Source organism: Sarcophilus harrisii, chromosome 4 (assembly GCF_902635505.1).
Source record: "Sarcophilus harrisii chromosome 4, mSarHar1.11, whole genome shotgun sequence".
In the NCBI taxonomy this organism is placed as follows: Eukaryota; Metazoa; Chordata; class Mammalia; order Dasyuromorphia; family Dasyuridae; genus Sarcophilus; species Sarcophilus harrisii.
The window spans coordinates 10593783-10618130 of record NC_045429.1 but is presented as its reverse complement, the minus strand read 5'-3'; the positions used below and the strand labels follow the sequence as shown (position 1 = coordinate 10618130).

General features: G+C 42.3%; 1 protein-coding gene across 20 annotated transcripts in view; it reads left to right on the top strand.

Moving 5' to 3' along the window:
* SGIP1 (SH3GL interacting endocytic adaptor 1) overlaps positions 1 to 24348 on the top strand; it is a 271977-nt gene that overhangs the window by 127049 nt on the left and 120580 nt on the right. For 10 of the 20 annotated variants that reach the window (XM_031968951.1, XM_031968947.1, XM_031968949.1 and 7 more), the window contains exons 4-5: positions 9993 to 10056; positions 22381 to 22405. In XM_031968951.1, the coding sequence (XP_031824811.1) occupies positions 9993 to 10056; positions 22381 to 22405 (89 nt within the window). Of the gene's footprint in view, positions 1 to 9992; positions 10057 to 22380; positions 22406 to 23328; positions 23413 to 24348 lie in introns of all 20 variants that reach the window. The other 10 variants (XM_031968938.1, XM_031968933.1, XM_031968936.1 and 7 more) reach the window with 2 other exon arrangements.

Sequence of the window (24348 nt, the reverse complement as noted above, 5' to 3'; positions counted from 1 at the left end):
AACTGGCCATCTGTGGTTCCATCCAATGGAGGAGGAAAAATCCTTGTATGTTTTCCACTTGGAGATTTAGCTGAAGACCTGTAACTGTAAGGGGGACACACAGAGCTTCTCAAGAGGAGCTTGTTTTACCTGGGCCACGTAGGCAAGGACCACGTAAGAAAATGCCCTGTCTGATTCAGACCAGGTGACCGACTGCCCAAACATGTAGCTTGAGTACTTTGGGGGAGTTCCATCAGTTCCTTTCCACCTCGGGTGACTGCTTCCATATTCATGGGCTTTGGTTCCCAACTATTGTTGTTTCTTGGAGGTTTTCTTTAATAATGAATGAGCTCTCAAGAAAACTGCTAGGAACATCATTGAGTTGTTTCCAACTTTCAGGAACTCTTAAAGCCAGCCCTAATATCCTCATCATGGCAGTCGAGGACATTGGCTGGATTGAATCATATTCTATTCCAGCTGGGTTTTGGAGTCAGTAGCTCCCTTCAGGGTCCCATTTACAAGTTTTATTGCTTTTTTGAGTTCTTTAGTCTTCTGAATTTGTCCTACTTCATGATTTTTAAGAAAAAGACATCCTCCAAACCTCACCCAAATTTGTCCCCCATTCTCCATCCAATCCCTCTCTATAAGATCATGTTTGTTCCTCAGAGAATCACGGAATCTGAGAGCTGAGAGGATCGCAAACTCCATTTAGGCCAACACAAAGGAGATAGGCCACTCACTAGAATGTCCCTGCCAAGTGGACCTTTGGCTTCTGCTTGGAGATGTCCAGGGAAGATGAGCCATCTCCTGATGTAGTTCATAAGGACTGGGGAAAGCTCTCATGGCTTGGCAGTTTTTCTTGAAATCTGGTCTCAAATGGCTTCTTTTGTCTTTGGCTCCTGATCCTGTTCTCTGGGACTAAACAGAGCAGGTTGATCCCTCTGCCACATGACAGTGTTTTGGTTATGAATATCACAATTTGATCTAGAATATAATTAAACTTGGAATATTACAAAGCATTTTAACTTAATACAGAATTTTTAATCTTTCATATTATTAACTCATCCAAAATCTCATTGATCTAAGTAGAATTATTTACAAGCACTTTATATACATGATTTCATTAATCCTCACAAAATCTGGAAACATTTCTCCTTCCTATTAAGGTAGTCCTATATGGGCTACCTAAAATCACAGCTCCATTTAAAAAAAATGGGTAATGTAGCTATTTGTTTCATGCAGTAACAAGAAAGATAACATTCTATTCTGTGTCTATTCTGTGCCTTTCATATTAACCCGCTCAGAGTACAAAAAATGCAAAAGACTGAGTAGGCTGTTAAGGAATTCTAGATCTAATGGGCCTTCTTTGCTCTAGGCATTGAAAACCCAAAGGCGAAAATTACCTCAAGGACTCATTCTCTAAAAGGGGGAAATAACCAGAGTAAATATGATGCACGTAAAAAAAAAAAACAAATTCAAACTGTTTCTAGTCAGTCACTAGTAATCACAATGGCCCAGAAAGGTTTCATGTAGAAGGTGGTTCCTGAGCTGAGCTTTTGAGGAAGCCAGGGAAGCAGAGAAGAGGAAGTGCAAGACAAAGCTGGGGAAGCAGCCCCAGAGCCAGCACCCACCCATCCAAATCCCTGACCTTGAAATATGAAACTCCACCTTTGCTTAAATGTCAGAAAAGACTTAGGGGGCTGGAATCTTCTTAAAGGCAAAGACTGGGCCATCCTTGCCTTTGTATCTCCAGCACCTGGCAGCACAGAGTAGGTATCAAATACAGTTAATTCTGCTCTAAATGTATAATTCTATGATTTTAGCTATGGAAGATAAATCGGTAGAGCTTCTAGTCTCAGTTTCCTCACCTGCAAAATTGGGATATTAGCACTACATTAATCACAGAATTGTGCTATCTGAATATTACTAATTTTCCAAAATTATCATTAGAAAGGCCCCTCTCCCAGGGGCCACTATCAATTCTATTGTCCTTTTAAACTTGCAGTCAACTCACTCTCCATCCAGGACTCTCCTCCTTCCCTTCCCCACCACCTATGGGAATACTTGACTCCAATTCAAAACTGCCCCACATGTGCAGAAGTGTCCTGACTGTTCCCAAAGATGGCAGACTGCAATCCTTTTCACCTGAGGGCATGAGCTCCTCTGTTTTACTTTTAAAGCTCTCATGATTTCACTGACTCCCCTTCCTAAACACTGTGTCTTAGTCTAACTGGTGATCTTGGTCTTTCTCACATAGTATTCCATCTCTCATCTCTGCACCTTTGCACTTAGTTGGTCCCTATACCAGGACTGCCACTCTACCTCACCTCGGCCCTTAGAATCCAGAATTTCCTTCAAAACCCAGCTCTGAGAACACCTTGTACTTGAAATCTTTCATGATCTATCTTCCCAGCTGCTAGAGCTGGCTTCCTACCGCAATAATTGCCTTTTATTTCTTTCACATATTCTTATTTATACACATATTATTGCTATTATAGGATGGAAGCCCCTGGAGACCAGGAGACCAGGGACTGGCTTTTGTCCCTTTTAATATCCCTAGCACTTAGCACAGTATCCTAAAAAAAAAAAGTTTGATTGATTATTGTTGTCATATCCCCCATTTGAATGTAAACTCAAAATGTAAATTTGGATTTTGTATTTTTATTCCCAACAATTAGCCAGTGCCTGACACATAGGAGATATTTAATGACATTAATCCATTGGCTGAGAAGTGATTCCCAGCACCCTCTCTGGTAAATTGGGTTCTGGAGATTTCACAACTATTTGGGAGGCCAGGACACACCTGATCAACTAAGGAGCTATTTAAAGACCAAGTTTTTCAGAAAAGGAAACTGAGGCTGGGGTGGGGTTGATTTGCCCAAAGTCCTGCAGTCAGTGATGGACATTTCTAGTTGTGGCATCCTAGGTCTGGAATACCTAGGGACATCAGAGGCCATTGTGTTCAGCCCCTTCCTTTTACAGAAGAGCAAATTAGGGGCCCAATGAAGCCTCATTGGGTGAGGTTTGGACGAAGGGCCTCTAGCTTCGCCCATTGAGCCACACTGCCAGGATATGACCGGAGAAGAGGGTTCCTTGGAGCCCCTGCCCTCTGAGCTGGTGAGGAGATGAGAGGGTGCAGGAAGGTCACCCACTCCCAAGTGGGCAATAGAAATGTCCCTGTGGAGGACTCTGACTGCCAGTTGTCACTGGCGCCTCCGCCTTTCCCCAAGAAGGCTGTTTTCCAGAAGAGATTGATGTTATTTGAAGGGTGCCATTTGGGAGGCCTTCAAGGGAGGGATTCTCAGCTGCCTTGTGATGGGGAAGATGATTCTATGGGAGTGGTAGCCTCCAGCCACACCAAGATGACTCAGCTCACCCAAGAGACTTGCCTGACTCATGGGGCTTGGAGGAAGGCCTGAGCAATTTGGACCAAATTGACTCCTCTCCCTGTTCCCTCCGGGGCTCATAAACACAAATGCTGAAATATCCATGGCTGTCCGAACTTTGAAGGAGCACTCAAGCTCATGTGAAAGCCTGCGTGCATGAGAAGCAGTCACCCCAATAACCAAGCCTCCATCAGGGGCCTGCCAGGTGCCAGGCACTGTGCTAATCCCTAGGGATGCCTACAGACCCCCTGAGGCACCCAGCACACCCTTCAGGTCCTTCCATGTTTCCCCGGGCATTTTTGGAATTCAAAATCAATTCTTAAGCATGAAGAAACCAGTCCTACTTAGTCCCTCTGGTGGCTTATGGAACAGCAGAAGGACAAGCACCCTCCTCAAGGGGCTTACACTCTACTGCTTCAGCATGAGGATGAACAAGGCTGACGGTGGTCTGGCTTTCAGGAGGCAGATCCAGAGGCATTGCCTTTCATCAATATGGCAGCCTCCATCCTGACCATCCAAGCTTTAGCTATTCATCAATATGGCAGGCTCCCATCCGGACCATCCAAGCTTTAGCCCTTCATCAATGTGGCAACTTCCCATCCTGACCATCCTAAGCTTTAGCCCTTCATCAATATGGCAGTTTCCATCCCAACCATCCAAGCTTTAGCCATTCATCAATATGGCAACCTCCCATCCTGACTGTCCAAGCTTTAGCCCTTCATCAATATGGCAGCCTCCATCCTGACCATCCTAAGCTTTTGAGGAGCTATTCCTTATAATAATTATAATATAATTCCTTGTGATAGTGGGATTTTGGGGTTTCATGATAGGTTTCATCTTGCTTCAGTGAGGGGTAGGCTTTTTCAGCTGAACCAAGTTCATTGAAATCCAAGTGACAATAAAAGCAGAGCTCACACCCAGGAACCCAGAGGCCAGATTGTGTCTGGTGTGATCAGAAATCTCTCAACACTCAACACTCCCAGGGACAGAAGTCAGGGAGTGTGATTCCTGCAACCTCTCCCATCATTACTTTGTAATTGAGGGCAACATTATGTGGCCATTTTAAAGGCTGAGAGCTTCACTTTGTTGTAATCATGCTAACCTTTCACAGCTAAAGAGTGACAGACATCACCAAGAGAAGACCTGAATTGAATGGAAAGACTGTGGTTGTGTTGTCAGAAGCCACACGGTTCCTCATCTCATCCATCCTTATCTCCAGCGTCTCTTTCTAGATCCAACTCATTATCCATCTGCAGTCCCTGTCATCAGACATACTGAGGATCAGCTTCCCCAGCTAGGCATCCAGCTATTTTGTAATCTGAGCAATGGGCTTTTTTACCCATTTCATCTTACTGTTAAGGATGGTTGGGTCAATCTTTACATTAATGTAGTTTTCTCTAAGGAGGCTCAAAAAGACACAGATGTACTCTGTTGGCTGTAGTCAAGACTTCTTCATTAGCCCATTATTAGCATAAGTATGAACTTCAATCTTCAGTACAATGGAAACCATGGTTAGTAACCATGATGAGGTGAAAGTTAGCTCATCCTTATGGGCATGGGGAGTGGGAAGCAGTGAGCATAACAGTCTCTTAAGACTCACATAAACTGAATCTAAGTGAAATGAGCAGAACCAGGAGATCATTGTACACGGCAACAGTAAGATTATTCAATAATCAATTCTGGTGGACGTGGCTCTTCAACAATGAGCTGATTCAGGCCAGTTCCAATGATCTTGTGATGAAGAGAGCCATCTGCACCCAGAGAGAGAGATCTGTGGGGACTGAGTGTAGATCACAACGTAACACTCTCACTCTTTTGTTGTTCGTTTGCATTTTGTTTTCTTACTCATTTTATTTCCTTTATTTAATCTGATTTTTCTTATGCAGTAAGATAATTGTATAAATATGTTTACACATATTGGATTTAGCATATATTTAAACATGTTTAACATATATTGGTTTACTTGACATCTAGGATGAAAGAAGGGGAAAATTTGGAGCACTAAGTTTTGCAAAGGTCAATGGTGAATAATTCTCCCTCCATATGTTTTGAAAATATAAAAGGTTTAATAAAAAAAATGGAAGAAAAAAAATAACAGCCTCTTAAATCTTAGAGCAGGAGAGGAGCTGAGAGCTCATTGGTTCTAGTGTTCTCATCTTACGGACTTGATGTATATGTGCATGCATGTGTGTGCACATGAGTGTGTTAAGACTGGCCTGGTTCTGTCACCAGAATAGAGAGGGCTACCAGGTGGGTTTTCTTGTTGCTGCTGTTTTTAGCCACAGTACCTTATGAAATGAGGCTAACAACACAGATGGTTCCCAGTTCTGTATGGCTCTTTCTCATTTCTGTTTTAATCAATAAGCAAGCATTTTAAAGATTTACAAGTGGCCAGATCTGTGCTAAGGATAGGATAGTAGGGCTGAAAATACAAAGAATGAAACAGTGAGTATTGGTGGAAAAGGCATAAACAAGTCTTTAGATTGTCAATCAGTATAAATTAAATGCTGATCCCTGTAGATTTCCCTGTTGGTCTCTATGGACCATCCTTTGAATTGAACAATTTGCCAGATACTGTGCTAAGAATAGGAATAGCAGGGATAAAAATACAAAGAAGGAGACAGTGGGTATTGGTGGAAAAGTATAAACAAGTCTTTAGATTGCTGATCAGTATCAATTAAATGCTGATCTCTGTGGATCTCCTTGTAGCTTTCTATGGACCATCCCATGAATTGACCCACTACAGGAAAGGATTGACCCACATCCCTGGTTATTCTAGAAGCTTTGAGTATTTGGAGGGTGGAAACTTGGAAGAAATAGGAGCTGTCTTCTCTGAGATCCCTGGGTCCTGGAATAATGGGAGGAAGTAGCAGATGGCTAGACTGCTACTTGATAGCAGGAAACCTTCCTAGCAATGAGAATTGTCCCATTGTGGGACGGGCTGCCTGGAGAAGTGGTGGGCTCTCCCTGTGTGGAGATCCGCAAGCAGAGACTGGATAATTGTGCATCAATATTACATATAATAAGGATTTCTTTAACAAATGGATGGGCTATTGATCTCCCAATTCTCATAGTCTCTGATTCTATAGGATTCTCAAAAAAAAACAAAATTGGAAGATTTCTAAATATGACAATAAAATGAAAGGAGAATTCATAACAAGTTCCCTTAGAAGGAGAGGAAAGGAGTTGATTTTGCTGAGCATCCAAGGGAAGCAAAAGCATCCATTAGCAGGACACTTGGCCTTGTCCCCAGATAGAGTAGCAGTAAATATAGAGATGCAGAGACTCCTTGGAAATTAATTGCATTTCTATGCTATCCCCCACCAATCTCATCAGAGAGGATAAAGATGTCACTCATTCTGGGGAAATGTGAGGTAGAGACTTCCAATTAAATCAACAAGGACTTTGATGAAGGGGCTGGCATGACAGCCCAAGTCTTGCCTTTAATACAGACTGTGTAGTCCCAGGTGGGTCATTTTATCCCTCAGACCTTCAGGAATCTCTCTAAGATTGAAATTGCCCATCAAAGAAGGGAACTTCCACACTAGAAATTACCCATACCAATGAATCCATACAATGAATGTCCTACAGATCCTCCCAACCCCACTCTCTCCGTTATACTTTAATCAGGAGTAACTTGAATGTGAAAGTGGCCACAGAAGAAGTCAATAGGATTGTCTATCTCAGGCCTTAGTTTCTCTAAATGTTAAAAGAAGTTATTAGGCTACAAAATTGTGTGAAATGTTTCCAGAACAAGAGAAAAAAATCTTTTTCTTTGTTCGAAAGTAACTTCTCTAGAATATTGACTCATTGCATCGAGACCAGATCTTTTTAATTTTATAACTAGTTTTTAAGAAAAAAGGAAAAGGAAATCTATATAGTCATTCAGGACAGGCCACCGAATCTTGGTTTGGTTGTCTGTTTCATTAGTGAACTACAAGATGTGCCCAGCTATGATGCTGTCACTGACTGGAAGCTCTCCATGCCCCTTAAAACAGTTGTAATTAGGAAGAAGAGAGATAAAGGACTGTTCTTTCTGGCAGTCTAAAGGCAGGACCCTGGCAGCCAGGTGGATAATGACCAAAACCCAGAAGCAAAATCCCTTGATTTCAAAGACAATTCAAAGATAACCTTTTCGTAGGCAAGGAGAATCCAAAGAAGCCCAGAAAGATTGTGATGTGCACATGGGCACACATATAGTCAAAGGTAGAAGGTAACAGTGACATGATGTTTGGTTGGCCATGTCACATAAATATCACTTGATTCCAGGTCAAAAGACTATGGTTCTAGCTATGCCCAGAGAAAGAACTCTGGGAGATGACTAAAAACCATTACATTGAATTCCCAATCCCTATATTTATGCCCACCTGCATTTTTGATTTCCTTCACAAGCTAATTGTACAATATTTCAGAGTCTGATTCTTTTTGTACAGCAAAATAACGTTTTGGTCATGTATACTTATTGTGTATCCAATTTATATTTTAATATATTTAACATCTACTGGTCATCCTGCCATCTGGGGGAGGGGGTGGGGGGTAAAAGGTGAAAAATTGGAACAAGAGGTTTGGCAATTGTTAATGCTGTAAAGTTACCTATGCATATATCCTGTAAATAAAAGGCTATTAAATAAAAAAAAAAGACTATGGTTCTGGTTTCACCATTTAAATGTACATCCTTCTCCTGGTCTTTGGATTCTCTATTGGTAAAATGAAAAGATTGAGCTAGATGCTTCAAAAGTCCTCTCTAAGGACTTTCCAGACTAGCTTTTCTTCTGTGTCTTTAGTCAAACACAATGCTTGGATCACAGAAAGCATTTAATAAATTATTTTCTATCCATCCCTCCATCCATCAATCCATCCATTGTTGAACTTACTAGGCTTGGATGATTGCCTCCTAAGTCCTTCTCTGGGTGGATATTTGAATTTGGAAGGATGTGCCAGGCTTGGGTTCCCCTGAAATAGTCTTTGGGAAGCCAGGCCCTGCCGAGTTATTGAAAAAAGACTTTAGTGGGAGATAGTTTATGGGAGGAGAACTAGAGGCAACAGAAAGTGCTAGAACTGTAGCTAGAGGAGAACTCAGTGCTCACTTCCTCTAAACTTCTCATTTTGTAAATGAGAACACTGGGGCCCAGGGAAGGGTGGTCACTTCTCTGAGATCAGATAATAAATGCCAAAAGTTCGACTTGAACTCGACCTAAGACTCCAAATTCTGTACCTCTGCCAACATACCAAGTTGCCTCTGTGCACATACCTAATTTTGTTGTTTTTCATAAATATCTGATAAGAAGATCCCACGCCAATACAGCAAGGAGGAGCTATCTTTTTAATAGAAAAAAATTTTGAAAATCAAGTTAATTTAAATATTTTACTACCCAAAGCTGTTTGTGATAGTAATCTCAAAGAACGTAGTTGAACAAATGGTGACATTTTCTTCCACTGCTAATGAGTGGGGCTCAGTATGGGTTCTGCAAGCTGTGGTTACTCTTTCCAAAAAACTTTTGTGTCTCCTCCCCCACCCCCCCGCCCCTCACTTTTAAGTCTTCTTCTTTCTCCGTGAACATTCCCAGTTAATACAATATGGAGGACAAAGGGAACCATGGACAGAGTAAAACTGAAGATTTTGATGTCATTTCCCAAGCCTCCTTCCCCTCCGAAGACTCTAAGATCCAACACCAGCTTTCCTCTTGGCAAGATAAAGCCTTTCTCAGCCTACCTTTCCAGCCTTCTGCCTCACTTCTCCCATTTCTTACTCTATGCTGCAGTTGCTGTGCTTTCTTATTGTTCCCTTGTGAGGGGGCTCTCTGCCTTTGCTCTGGCCAGTTGACTCCATGTCCATCTTTCTCTTTCTTTTCTCTCTCTCACTTGCAATCTTTATCTTTCTCCAAGACACAGTTCAGGTACCACCTTCTACATGAACCCCAAATCTCTTTAGTCTCCCCTACTCTCAGTAGTGCCCTGAGATTGGGGGGGGGGAGATAGCCTTCTTTAAATCACCTGAAAACCCAAGCAGATTCCTGGAGCGAGTCAGGTCTGGCTTTTCCCACTAACAACTTTTGAAATGGCTTGAAGAGCACTTCAGGTTTCTTTCCTTGGAAAACATCTACCTCAAACATCCATTCAGTACTGGGTACCATAGTAGGCCCTGGGGATAGTCTTTGTCTACAAACAGTTTACATCTTATTGGAGAAAAGATGTGTATATGTATTTATGTAAACAACCCTCCATATATCTTATCCCCAATAAAATGTAAATTTCTCCTAGGTAAAGGCTGTTTAACATATATATATATATATATATATATATATATATATACGTGTGTGTGTATATATGTATGTATATATGTATATACATACGTATGTATATATGTATATACATATATACATACATATACACACATATGTGTGTATGTGTGTGTGTTACATATATATATATCTCCAGTGCCTAGCATGGTTTCTGATTTCTAGTACATAGTAGGAACTTAATAAATGTTTGTTTGTTGTTTGATCAAACTATCTAAATTTAACGTGCTTGTTCCTCTAGCCTATAAGTCCAGGGAATGTATCGCACCTGGAGAAAGGAATATGCTAAGGGGATTGTTGATCTGTATTTTTTCTTGTTTTTACATAGGATTGAAAAAACGTACAAGGAAGGCCTTTGGAATACGGAAGAAAGAAAAGGACACTGATTCCACGTATGTACCTCAGATGGGGCCATTGGAAATGTTGGTCCCCCCTTAGAGTCCCATCTCCAAAGGCAGTTGCATGTCATGACTTCTTTGAAAAGCTACACCCTGCCAGGTTTTCTAGGACTGACATCCTGTTAAGAGTAGCCTCCATCTGGTCTTAGTTCTAGTAAATGATGGGAATTTTCTGGTTCTCATAACACACTGACAAATGGTTGGATTATTCATGACCTCATGATGCTGGGGAGAGGCAACACGGAGGCAGGGAGGGAGGCCTGGCTTCAGATTCAGAAGCTGTCCTGAATTCAAACCCGTCTTTGATCCATACTCTCTCTGTAACCACTGTCAAGAGGCATTTGATGCAAGTCATCTCTCTAATGTCATAAGTAGCAAAGTGGATATTGATGTACCTTGAAGGAGGGAGATTCCTCACTGGGAGTTCCCTGGATAGGCAAAATCATAGATACAAACCAAAGAAAAAAATGCTGTGATGTTCCCATTGTATCTCCCTTCCTCCAAATGTGTGAATAACAACTGTCCCTAGGAGGGAAGACCAACAGGCAGGATCATTACTCGGTGCGTTCTTTTCAGCCTCCTAATGGAGGCTGTGGAATTGAATTCCCTGGAAGGCTTCCATAATGGAATTAGCAATCTTGTGCCCAGTCAGTTAACACACAATTCTAGCTGAAGCCAGGGAAATGGATTAAATGTCTTCTGTTGGTCTCCTCCAGCCCCATTTATTCCCGAAGTCTCCCAGACTTGCCGTTGTTAAAACAAACAACTAATAATATAATAAATTAATAATTATATATATATATATATATATATATACTAATAATAACAATAAATCAGAATTAGTAAGAAGATAGGAAACGTGGATAGGGCATCTGGGTTCTACTAAAATAGATATATGTCCACTAAAGTAAAAAATCAATGCATAATTGTTCTGCAAAACTTGCCTGGGAGCCAATCAGGGAGACCCTTAATGATCACATTTTGAAAGGAATTTTCAATGAGTCTATGATTTAATGACTTACACTAATTACACATCTTCTTAGGACAGAGCCATAACTAAGGCTGCATTAGTGAGGCTTTGTCCCAGGTACCAACATCTGAGGAGCAAGCTTCCTCTCTCCCACTGACCTACAGCACGATGTCTCTGCATTTTCAAGCCCTTCTACCAATCTCTACCAATGATGCTAGCTTCTCCTGCATGATTACTGCCCCTGCTCCCTGCCCTTTCTAGTCCAGCACCCCCAGAATCCTGTAATCCTTGCACCCCTCTCTCAAGATTCTGCCATTCCTCACTACTTTCCCCATTTTTCTGCTACCTCCAACTCCTCCTAGAACCTGGGGTTCAAAGGCAATTCACCATGCTGAAGGGGTGCTCTCTATGACTCCCTGTTTGCTGTTCTGCTCTGGAGCCATCTTAGGGTGGCCCCTAGTCAGTGGTTCTGAAAGGAAATCCAGGTGGGAAAATCAGAACTTATTTTTGTCATAGGTAGAAATAAAGCGGACTTAGTGAGAGTAGCCAAAATAATAATAATACTAACAACAATGCTAATAATAGATGGCATTTCGATGGCACAGAAAGGTTCTCAAAGCATTTTACATATACTTTTTCATTTGATTCTCAATTCTGGGAAATGAAGGTTATTATTATCCTTGTTTTACAGTTAAGAAAACTGAGGCAGACAGAGGTCACACAGCTAATAAGTGCCTTAAAGCCAAACTAGAATTCAGGGCCTCTTGACTTCAAACCTAGTGCTCTACCCACTGTGCTACCAGCCACCCCTAACAACCTTCATTGTCTCCACATCGCCCAAAGGGAATCCCAACTCACTAGTGGCGTTCAAGATTGTCCGTCCTTATCTCCAAGTTGTACTAGCTGCGTAATTTAATATATGATTAGCAGAATTATACAACTCTATGTGACTTATAACTCAGCTAGAATGATCGATTGGCCACGCTTCGGGTATGTCCGATATTTCACCATCATCATCTTCACTCTCTCTCCCACTTCCATAATGCCATAGAGTTTACTTTCCTCAACAACTCTGTAATTCTGTGAGGAAACTCTGTTTCCTCAACAACTCTGACAGTACAAAAATTATTAGCTCCATTTTATAGATGAGAAAACAAAGGCAAGGGCACACAATCCTGGAGTTAGAACCCCCAACCCAGTCCGTTAGGAGGAAGCAACTAGGCTTAAGGGAAAGAGTAGAGAATGTCAGGTCAGAGGCCAGGGTTCAAATCCCAGCCCTGCCACTCGTGCAATCTATGTGACTTCCCTTCCCTGGACCTTAGTTTCCCCATCTGTAAAGTGAGGACCTTTGAAGTCTATTCTAGCTTTAAGTTCTGGACTTCATATTCAGCTCTTTTGATCACTCTACAATGTGTGATCATTGGGATCCGGATGAGGAAGAGTATGCAGAGAGGGCCAAGCTGCAGGTTTACCATTGCTCCCTCTCTCCCCCACCCACAACCAGATTGGTTCTATTTTAACATGAATGATAGGGATTACTCGATGGCCGTCCTCATCTGAAAAGGGAGGAGACCTGTGCTCTGAGTAAAGACTGGACCAAGTTGGGTCCCAGCATGTAACCATTACATGATAAACTGGGGAGAGCCCAGAGGGGGACTTGAGTAGGTGACATGTGAGGGGGTTTCCAAGTATTTGAAAGTTGGTCAAATGGAAGAATGAACAGCATTATTCTCCCTAGTCTAAGGGACGAGAACAAGGAACTATGAAGGGGTTATTTCAGAGAGACATATTTGGGATTGATGTCAACAAAGATTTTCTAGCTATGAAAGGAAATGAGGCTGCCTCGTCAAAGGGGAGGCTTGGATCATGGGCCAAGTGTCTCACAGTGAGGATCCACTTCCGGGCACAGGTTGACCAGATTCCAATTTTTTTGGCCATCCCATTCAGACCTGGGAGGCTTTTACTCTCAGTGTCCATTGACCTCAGATCATGACGATGGGACTCCTCTTGCCTAATTTCTATTTCTCCCAGAAGACCCTAGGTTCTTAGCAGCATTGAGCTAGAATGGAGAAGAGACCTTAAAGGATACCATCTTGTCCCATCTCTTTTTACGGATAAAGGAAATGAGTCCCCGCCAGCTTAAATGACTTGCATGGGATCACACAGAATACCCCATTCTGAGAACACATGTAAACATCTCAGAAGAGAGTCTAAGAGACAAGGCAACGATCCCTCCCTCATTTATCCCAAGCTTCTGCCTACTGGTGGGAGGTCCCATTGTTCTCCTTACAAGCAGGACCCAAGAGCCTCGAGCTTTCCGAGGCCCGGTTATATCCATCAAAGCCATTGTGCTTTGTAGAGATGGAGTGTGCGGCTTAGGTCACTGTCACTGCTGATTCATATTGTCTTCAGGGCTGTGGCGATGGTGACTGGGTTGCTAAGCAACGCTCTGGAGGACCAGCACATGGGAGCTCACTGAGGACGGATGGCTTGTTAGCACCTGGGCTCCCTGGTCTGGTTACCCTTCTGACGCCTGAGGGAGGGAGAGAAGGATGAGAAATAAGTGGGAGATAGTGGGCAACGAGCCAGGTCGGACATGTACAGGCTGAGGAGAAATGGGAACTTCTTAACAGCAGAAGAAAGTGAATAAATACGGTGGCAGAGATTTAGTTAGAAAAGAGAGACCACTCGATCCAATATGGATGTTTAAAGCCCTTCCCTACCAGGCTGGCTCAAATGCACATTATTCTAACTTATATACGTCATATACTCTACTATCCAAACTGGATTGCTCACTATTACTGACACATAATTCTCCATCCTTTGCGAAGGCCCTCCTTTATGCCCAGAACTCATTCCTAAATGCCCAGAACTCATTCCTTTATGCCCAGAACTCATTCCATCTCCTCTTCCGCCTCTTAGAATTCCCCTGGTTTGTCTTTGAAAAATAAAGATTAAAAAAGTTTCTTTCCTCAAGGAAAGTCAAGGGAGTCAAGTATATGAGCACATAGCACCTGAGCAAAGCCAAAATGGCAGCCGGGTAGAGCAGTGGATAGCTCTATGACCACATGCTACGTGAAGCCTTCCTTGATTCCCCCAGCTGCTGGCTCCTCTCCAGCAAAATTATTTTGCATTATTGTGAATATGTAATGGGGTTATGAATATATAATGGGGGGCTGGATGAGGAGGGCCTAGGCTTTACAGCATCTGTCATACGTCCTGCCTGGTATCAAGCATTCAGAGGCTTAAATAAACCTCCTGACTGGCCAACTGGGGCCGGCCATCAAAGAGTATTGGCCAGTCTCCTCATTAGATAGAGAGATAGAGAGATATAGATATAGATATATTATATATATTAGAGATATTAGATATATTATAATATGTGGAGATGATATATCCATATGTATATATATATATATATATATATATATATATATATATATTTGTTACATGTTGTCTCTTCCAATAAAATGGAAACTCCTTGAGGGCATGAACTTTATTGTTTGCCTTTGTATACCTGGTACCCAACCCACTGTCTGTCATAGATTTATAAGCATTAGTTGCTTGATTATTATGTACCACAGATTTGGAAGCATTTGTTTCTTAATTATCATGTATCACAGATTTATAAGCATTTGATGCTTGATTATTATGTACCACATTCTAAAGATACAAAGACAGAATGAGAAATAGTCCCTGTCCTCAAAGAGCTTATTTTCAATTTGGGTAAAATAATATGCACAGAAAAATCTACAGAGTGTCATTATAAAGTAATTGGGGATAGGGAGAGTGCTTTAATGACTGGGAGAGGGCAAAAAAGATATCTAATGTAGGAGAAAGTACTTGATTTAAATTTTGAAGGAAACTAGGAGATCTAAGGCATGATTGACAGCCTAGGCAAAGGCTTAGAGGTGGGAGATGAACAAGTGCTAAGAATATACTAAAAGGAAAATCAATGGCTCGGAGAGTGAGTTGAGAAGTGGACATAGGGCTTGGCCCAAGAGCAGAGGCAGCATGTAGAACATGGAGTTTAAGTCCCAGACCTCCTCCAGCTTGCTGTGAGTGACTTTGGACCAATGCCTCTGCCAGGTCCCTTCTGATTTTGACATTCAATGACTTTACATTTTGTTCCTCCCACCCCACCCAAGATCAGGTGCAGTTTCAGGATTATAGACTTTGCAATAAAGGAAAGGCCTTAATTAAAGTCCTCCACATAGTCATAAAGGACGGATTGTTCCTTCAACTGAGGAGCACTATCTATTACTAACACACATGGAAAGCAACCACCAATGTCCTTCTCCCTCTCAGTGTCTGTCATGTGATCCTGAAATCAGTCAGTCAGTCAATCAAGAATCACTTTCTTAATCACCTACTATGTGCCAGACACTGTTAGATGCAGGAAATTCAAAGAAAATCATAATAAAAAAGTTCCTGTCCTCAAGGAACTTAGTCTCTATCAAGTGAGTCAAGTACATGAGCACATAGTATATGAGCATAGTCAGAATAGAAAGCTGAGTAGAACAGTGGATAGAGCACCTGGCCTGGAGTCAGGAGAGCCTGAGTTCAAATCCAGCCTTACTAGCTGTGTGACCCTTGCCAAGTCACTTCACCCTATTTACCTCAGTTTCCTCATCTGTAAAATGAACTGGAGAAGGAAATGGCGATCCTTCCAGTATCTCAGCTGCAAAAACCCCAAATGGGATCATGAAGAGTCAGATATGACTCAACAACAACATAGACAGAATATGTATGAAATGAATAAGGTGTAGGGGAAGGATCTTCATTCTGCCCCTCTGAAGACTTAGTGCTGATCAGTCAGTACACGAGCATTTATTAAACACTTACTGCATGCCAGGTTTTGTACTAATCTCTGGAGAGCAAAGGAAGTCAAAAATGGACTCCACCTTCAAGGACTTTACATTCTAATTGAGGAGATGGAATTGATAACCAGCTGGAGACTGTATATTGTAACCCAGAGGAAAGAGGGAGCCAGAGTTCTGGGAATAAGATGAATTGGCAGAGGATGCTGGTAAAAAGTGGGTTGCTTGGGGCAGCTAAGTGGTGCTACAGTAGATGGAGCACCAGCCTTGGATTCAGGAGGACCCGAGTTCAAATTTGGCCTCAGACGTTTAATATGTTCTAGCTGTTATGACCCTGAGTAAGCCATTGCCTCACACACAAAACACACACACACACACACACACACACACACACACACACAAAATAAGACAAACAAACCAAAAAAAAAAAAAAACAAAGTGGGATGCTAGCTGGAACTTAAAGGAAGTCAAGGAAACTAGGAGATAGAGATGAGGAAGGAGAGTGTTCCAGCAAGGGAGTCAGCCAGAGGAAATGCCCAGAGCTGAGAGATGGAGGGAAGGAGCAGCCTGGAAGCCGGGATCCCTGAGCAAAGACATGTACATGGTGTACGTGTTGGAGTTCAGGGCGGGGGGTTGGAGGTGTAAGAAGACTGGAAAGGTAGGATGGATGTATATTATGAAGGAACTTGAATGCCTGAGGTTTTTATTTGTTCCTGAAAGGAGAAAAGGAGGGATGGAAGGACAGAGGAGAAAGGGAGGGAAGGAGGAAGAGAGACAGAAACAAAGACAGAAAGAGACAGAGATAAAGACAGAGAGACAGAAAGACAGAGACATGCAGAGAGAAACGCCAAGACAGACAGAAACAGAGACACACACACAGACACAAAGATGCAGAGATAGAAAGAGAGGAGAGGAGAGGAAGAGTCAGGGAAATAGAGACAGAGACACAGAGACAGACAGACAGAGACAGACAGAGAGAAACAGAGAGAGAGGAGAGAAAGAGGAGACAGAAAAAGAGACAGACAGAGACAGACACATACAGAAAGAGAGACAGAGCGAAAGTAAGAGTGAGGGAGAGAAGGAGATGGAGAAAAGAGACATAGAGAGGGACAGAATACTTAGAAAATTGGGCGGCTTCTCCTGGGCTTCCAACTTCCCTCTCTCTTCCTCAGCCCCACAGATGTCCCATCTGTGCACCCATCATGATCACCATTTCTTGGACCCTTCCTCTGCTTCTTCCACCCCAGGATTCATCTCTCTGCTCACTCTAGTGTGACATTGGATTACATTAATTCCCAAGACGCGGGAAGATTTGTGTTCCTCCCTGGGAAAAGGTGTACTGAGGTCAGCTCCCCTCACTTTTGGCTCATCAAAAGTAGGATTGAAATGGGACTGAAATGGAGGGTCCCTCTTCCTGATCCCAGTCATGGCATTCTCACCAGGAGCACAAATCTTACACCTTCTTGGGGATTTAATTTTTCATGATACCACATGAATTTCAGTTCCCAAAGGACTGCGTTACTGGCCGCGACCCTTCCCCTCTTCTATTTTCTTTCTCTTTTTTGGCTACTTTCCATCCCCTGGAGTTATGAGGAATAAAATATCATAAAGTAAAGATGCTCATCCCTAGTTAAAAGTAAGTGAGAAAATATCAGAAAGCCGGAGGCCATGCAAGTGATACAAAAGAACTTGTAGTTCATCCTTCTCCCCACATTGAGGAGGAAACAGACCCAGACTTCAGCCTGCCTTTGTAGCCTGCCAAACGGCCTCCTCTGTATATCTCATCAGATTTCCCACCTCTCTGCCTTTACCCAGGCTGTGTCTTGCCTCATTCCCACCAGCCCACCAAACTCATTTCTGTCTCCTAGAACGTCTAGCTCCTTTCAGGCCTCAGACTGAGCACTACCTCCTCCTTCCTGCAGCCCTTCCTGATTTCCCCGGTTGGCAGGACTCACCCTATCCCCAGTCCCTGTGCTGCATTTTGTGTGTAATGTGCTTCCACCAGATTTCATAGAGCTGTCTTTTTTCCCTATCCACCTAATAATAACTGTAGTTAGGGGTTTCCCCCTCACTTCCCTGTGAGGTACACTACCAGGGTTTTGCCCCTTGGAAAGATGGCCTTTGTACGGCATCAGTCTCCTAATCATTCTACAGCCCAAGTCTCCCCACTTTCCATTCCATCCTCCAAACAGCCCCCCATGTTTCCTAAGGCAGATGTGACCATGTTACCCCATTATCACTAAATTCCAGTGGCTCCCTCATATTTCTAGGATCAAATACAAACTCTGTGGCATATAAATCCTTCCTCAATCTGGCTTCTGCCCACTTTTCTAGCATTATTATACATCATTTACCTTCACACTCTTTATGGTCCGGCCAACTGACGTCCTTGGTTTTCCTCATACCCAACCCAACTCTCATCTCCATGCCTTCGCATGTCTTCTGGGCCTAGAATGCACTCATTCCCTCTTTGCCTTTGCTTCTTAAATTGTTTTGCAAAGCCCAGTTCAAATGTCAGAATGAAACCCTTCTTTATCCTCAGCTAAAGTGGTTAATGAATATTCTTTCAAAATTATATTTATTGAGGCAGTTAGGTGGCTTGGTGGGTAAAGCACCAGTCCTGAAGTCAGGAGGACCTGAGTTAAAATCTGGTCTCAGACACTAAACACTTCCTAGCTGTGTGACCCATTGCCTCAGAAAAAAAAAAAAAAAGTTGTATTTATTTTGCATGTCCATTTATCAGTCAATCTATCAAGTCAGTATTTATTGGGCATTTACTATGTGCCAAGCACTGTCCTGGGTGCTAGAGATACAAAGAACAAAACAACAATGGCCACTGCCTTCAAGGAGCTTCCTTCCCAAAGGGAAGGCAACATGTACATAAATGCATGTATGCAAAAGACATAATAGAAGTATACCCAGAGGCACATAAAGCTTACACTATACAACCCAGTAAAGGAAGATCCCAGCAACCTGGGAGTTCACGTAGAACAAGAAACTTGGGCTGAGTCTGACAAGAGAACGGCAGGAGAAGGTCAAGGGTGAAAACACTCTGGACTTGGAGAAGCATCAGCACAAAGGCTCAAAGGTGGGAGATAAATCTTAATGCTGAAGGAGCAGAAAGGATCATAGAGTCAAATCATTTTACAGATGAGAAAACTGAGGCAGACAGGGTACCACAGCTAGTAAGTGGCTGAGGCTGCGTTTGAACTCAGGTCTTCCTGACTCTAGGCCCAGAGCTGTCTCTACTATACCACCTAATTCTCCCAAGGCCATAAATCTGAGTGAGCGAACGATTCCTAGACAGAATATCGGGGATTCTATGTTGTTGTCCCTTATGGAAGTAATCTCCTCCATGGAATGGATGGCTTCACTCCGACCAGAGATGTCTAGGAAAGCATCTTACACGTTATTCCTTTCTAGAAAGGGAGCCAGGACTGAGTTAAGTTTATATTTCTTAGTAGAAACCACTGGAATTTGTGGAGTAGGAGAGAGAAATGGTCCCACCTGTGTCTGAGGGAAATTACGTCAGTAGCTATGTGAAGAAGGGACCACAGAGAACAATCTTGAGGCAAGGATACCAATAAAGAAGCTTTGCAGTACATTGTCTGGGCCATGTAGGTGGCCATTTGGGGGAGACGTGATAGAACCCCAAATGAGATTTAGTGACTGATTGGATTGAGTAAATGGGAATAAGGAATTATGGATAATAATAATAATAGCTAACATTTATATACCAAGCACTATACTAAGCAACTTTACAATTTTTATCTCATTTAATCCTCACAACAGCCCTGGGAGAGATGCTATTTTTATACTCATTTTACAGATGAGAAAACTGAGGCAGATAGGGCACCACAGCTAGTAAATGGCTGAGTTTGCATTTGAATTCAGGTCTTCCTGACTCCAGACCCAGAGCTGTCTCCACTGTACCACTCCCAAGGCCATGAATCTGAATTCCTAGACAGAATATTGGGAATTCTCTGTTGTTGTCCCTTATGAGCAGAATCCCCTTCACAGAACAGATGGTTTCCCTTTCTCCCTTGGCTGTGTGTAGTTCCAGGTACCTGGTTGGTGATTAGAATATATCTATCAATGCCTTGATTTTCATAGGCTACATGGCTAGGCGGTAGAAGAATGTGAACTGGTAACTGGGGTTCCAAAGACTTTTTCCCTTTGTTCTGCTTAAGGTCACCATATGTTTTACTGAAGTCTGAATACATGGTCTAAGAGAGCATTTCTTTTTAAAACCTCATTAAAAATATGCTTTCTTTGCTTGAAATGAGGACAGTCCCTGGGTAAGGTCGCCATATTGAATTTGCCACTTGGGAAAGGATAATTATAGCATTATTCATGTACAGGGAAAGAGGCGAGATGGAGACTATCTGTTTGCATTGCTTCCTTTTAGGAAGGTTTTTAATAGCACCGTCTGGCCCAAACTGTTTTGAGTTTAGAGTTATCCTAAATAATCCTGCAGCTTCCAACCAAGACATTCAGAAAAGAGATGGTTGCAATGGAGGAATAAGAAGCCATGAAAAAAGAACATCACTGACGAATTGTAGCTATTGCTAAGAGCTAAGGGATAGTTGGAACCTAAAATTGTGGGGTGGAACGGACCACAAAATACCTTGGAGTCACCTTAGGGATTAGTGCAGGTTGAGGTGAGCAGTGATGTGGGGAAGATAAGGGAGTGGAGTAGTATGGGGAGAAGTTGGATAGGAAAATGACTACATGGTGCAGGGGATAGAGTGTTAGACAAGCAGTTAGGAAGGCTTGAGTTTACATAATACCCTAGGCACTTACTGTGGGGCCCCAGGCAAATTGCTTAACTTCTCTTGGCTTCAGTTTCCACATCTGTAGAAAGGGAATAATAATAGCACCGATGGTATAGAATTGGGAGGATTAACTGAGACATAACATAACATATGAACAGTGCTATATAATCATTAACTATTACTATTTAAGAGAGAGAGAGAGAGAGAGAGAGAGAGAGAGAGAGAGAGAAACAGATGCAGAGGAGGAAGAAAGAAAAAATGAGAGAGAGAGAGAGAAAACTGGGACATTGATGCATTGTTGGTGGAGTTGTGAACGAGTCCAACCATTTTGGAGAGTAGTTTGGAACTATGCTCAAAAAGTTGTCAAACTGTGCATACCCTTTGATCCAGCAGTGTTACTACTGGGATTATATCCCAAAGAGATTATAAAGAAGGGAAAGGGACCTGTATGTGCACAAATGTTTGTGGCAGCCCTTTTTGTAGTGGCTAGAAACTGGAAACTGAATGGATGTCCATCAGTTGGAGAATGGCTGAATAAATTGTGGTATATGAAAATTATGGAATATTACTGTTCTGTAAGAAATGACCAACAGGATGATTTCAGAAAGGCCTGGAGAGACTTACACGAACTGATGCTGAGTGAAATGAGCAGGACCAGGAGATCATTATATACTTCAACAACAATACTATATGATGACCAGTTCTGATGGACCTGGCCATCCTCAGCAACGAGATCAACCAAATCATTTCTAATGGAGCAGTAATGAACTGAACTAGCTATACCCAGAAAAAGAACTCTGGGAGATGACTAAAAACCATTACATTGAATTCCCAATCCCTATATTTATGCACACCTGCATTTTTGATTTCCTTCACAAGCTAATTGTACAATAATTCAGAGTCTGATTCTTTTTGTACAGCAAAATAATGTTTTGGTCATGTATACTTATTGTGTATCTAAGTTATATTTTAATATATTTAACATCTACTGGTCATCCTGCCATCTAGGGGAGGGGGTGGGGGGGGTAAGAGGTGAAAAATTGGAACAAGAGGTTTGGCAATTGTTAATGCTGTAAAGTTACCCATGTATAAATCCTGTAAATAAAAGGCTATTAAAAAAAAAAGAGAGAGAGAGAGAGAGAGAGAGAGAGAGAGAGAGAGAGAGAGAGAGAGAGAGAAAGAACAAGAACAAAAAAAGACAGGGACAGGGAGATAGAAAGACAAAGAGAAAGACTATAGTGGGGAGTAACAGGCAACAGAAAAAGTACAAGATCCAGAGTCAAAGAATCGAATTCTGCTTTTTGTTACACTTGTATGTATAATCTTAATCCATGTGATGTAGTAGCTAGAATCTCAGATAATTTGGCTTCAAATCCCACTTCAGACACATATTGGCTGTGTGACCCTAACCAAGTTAATTAACCTCTCCCTGCCTCAGTTTCCTCATTTATAAAATAACAGGTTGGAATCAGTGACCTCCAGGACCCTTTCCAGAGACACATTTCATGCTCCTTTGGACTTCCCTTCCCTCTCTGGGCCCCAGTTTCCTGTTGATGAAGGGGGGTGGGGACCAGAAGATGTCTGAGATTCCAACCAGCTCTAAATCCAAGACTCCTCTTGATGATTTCTCCCCGGTGGCCTGATGGGAGTGACAAACAAACAGAAACTCATCCAGTTTAGAACTCTGAGTTTTATTCCAATCTGCCAAAAATATTTCCTTCTTCTAATTTCTGTCACTCTCTCTTTGTTGCAGAGGCTCGCCAGATAGGGATGGAATCGTAAGTATTGAGTAACTTCTCAGTAGGCCTGTGTTTGGATGTTTGCTGCATTTTTAAAAACTTTTCTTCTGTAATGATAACCTTTAAGAGATTATTAGACCTCATCTCTATTTTTAATATGTTAATTGTATCAATGTTCCTGGCCAAGTGAGTGGTAGGGAATATATGCTTTATTAATCTCACCTAAAAGCCCCAGAAGGTAGTAAGGAAGGAAACTAAGGAAGAACATATAGGGCCAAAGTCTGGGCAGGTCATCCAGGGGATGTTCACCATCCAATGTGAGTTCTTTCATACTGAATTCTCTAAAGACCTTAAAGTTTAAGGACACTTTCTGCAAACAATGGAGGTCACAGGTGAATCTGGGAGCCCACAAGGTGGAGAGCCTAGATGTGGATATACTTTCTAAGTTAAAGTCAAAAGCAGAGCAAGCTTGTGAAATCATTTGTATCTTGATGGACAGCCTTCAAGGCTAAAATGTGGCTATCCCCTGGATTTAAAAACACCTCTCAGGCCTTCCTGGCAGCCAGAATTCAGGCCAGGAAAGGCGTCTGTGGACACAGGTGTGGACTTGCTTTGAGTTGCACTTAAGTGCCTTCTTCCAAAATGATTGCAATCTAAATCAGAAGTCAATTTGAAAGGAACAGCTGTTCTGAAGTGGACCCACATCAGGCAGAATGTTCTTTCAGAGTGGGAGCTAAAATAAGCCCAAGAGTTTAAAGAAATGTTTAAAAAGTCATAAAGGCTCTTTTTCAAAAATGGTACCCGTGTGGAGGTGTTGATTACAGCTTTGGCAGGAATTTTCCCCACCACATGACATGAGATACTTAGCCCTTTGCATTAGTGTTGGTCTTGCCATGAACTGTTAAGAAACAAAATTGCAACTACTCGACATTGGGTAACACTGTAATCAAGGCTCTATTCAGCAGGGGAAAAAAAAGACCCAGAAGACCCAACTTCTCCTCAGCCCTTGCTTCTGGCTCAGAGCCCTCTCCTTAACTCTGTTTCAGGTACTTTCTACCTCTCTCTCTGTGTCTTCTCCCTGTTTCTCTGTCTGGAGTTTCGCGGGTCCTCTCACCTCCCCTGCATTCTGTCCTTTGCAAGGCTCTGTTTCATTTCCTCTGGCTTCTTCTCCTGCTGCTTCAGGGCTGGCGGCTTTCTCTTGCTTCTCCCAGCTTGGCCCTTTTTTCCTCTGATCTAAAGTGCCATACATTTCAGAACTGGGCGATTTGGGGGGAATACTCTTCTTTTTGAGGGACTGTCAGTTTAAACTGAAACGGGGGCAGATTTCTATACAATCAAGCAATCAGTGAGTGTAAGACTAGTTCACATTAAGGCCATTATTCCCTTCCAGGTCCCTCATGCACAAGAGTGATTTGTTAGAAATCAGTGGACAAGCATTTATTAAGCACTTACTGTGTGCTGGACACTGAATATGTGAAGAAGGGTGACAACAGTCCCTGTCCTCAAGAAGCTCATATTCTGAGAGGGCTTTTAAATAATTTAATTATTGCCTAAGAAAAGTCAGTTTGGAGTCTTAATGGAAAAGGAAGTTAATTCAAATTTTCCCCTTGAGTATATAGACTATGAATATATAGACTCCTTGATTATAGAGACAGTCTCTCTTTTCCTTGCATTCTCAGCACTTAACAGTATCTAGCACATAATAGGTGCTTAAGAAATGTTTGTTGTCTGATTTATCTGAGAACAAGAGAAGTTTGGGTTCACAAGGATTCTCTGGAAATAAGACAAAATTCAGTTCTACAGACAAACTTTTTGGAATGATTAGCAAGCTAAAATCATAGGACAAAACCCCCATGGTTCTTTCCCTTCTTGCCCCCGCCCCCATCCCATATGCACTCCTCCACACCCTTACGCTTTCCCCATCACCAGCAGGCTTCAGAAGTCAACCTCTACAGCTGGTGTTTTGTCAAAGTTGAATCAGT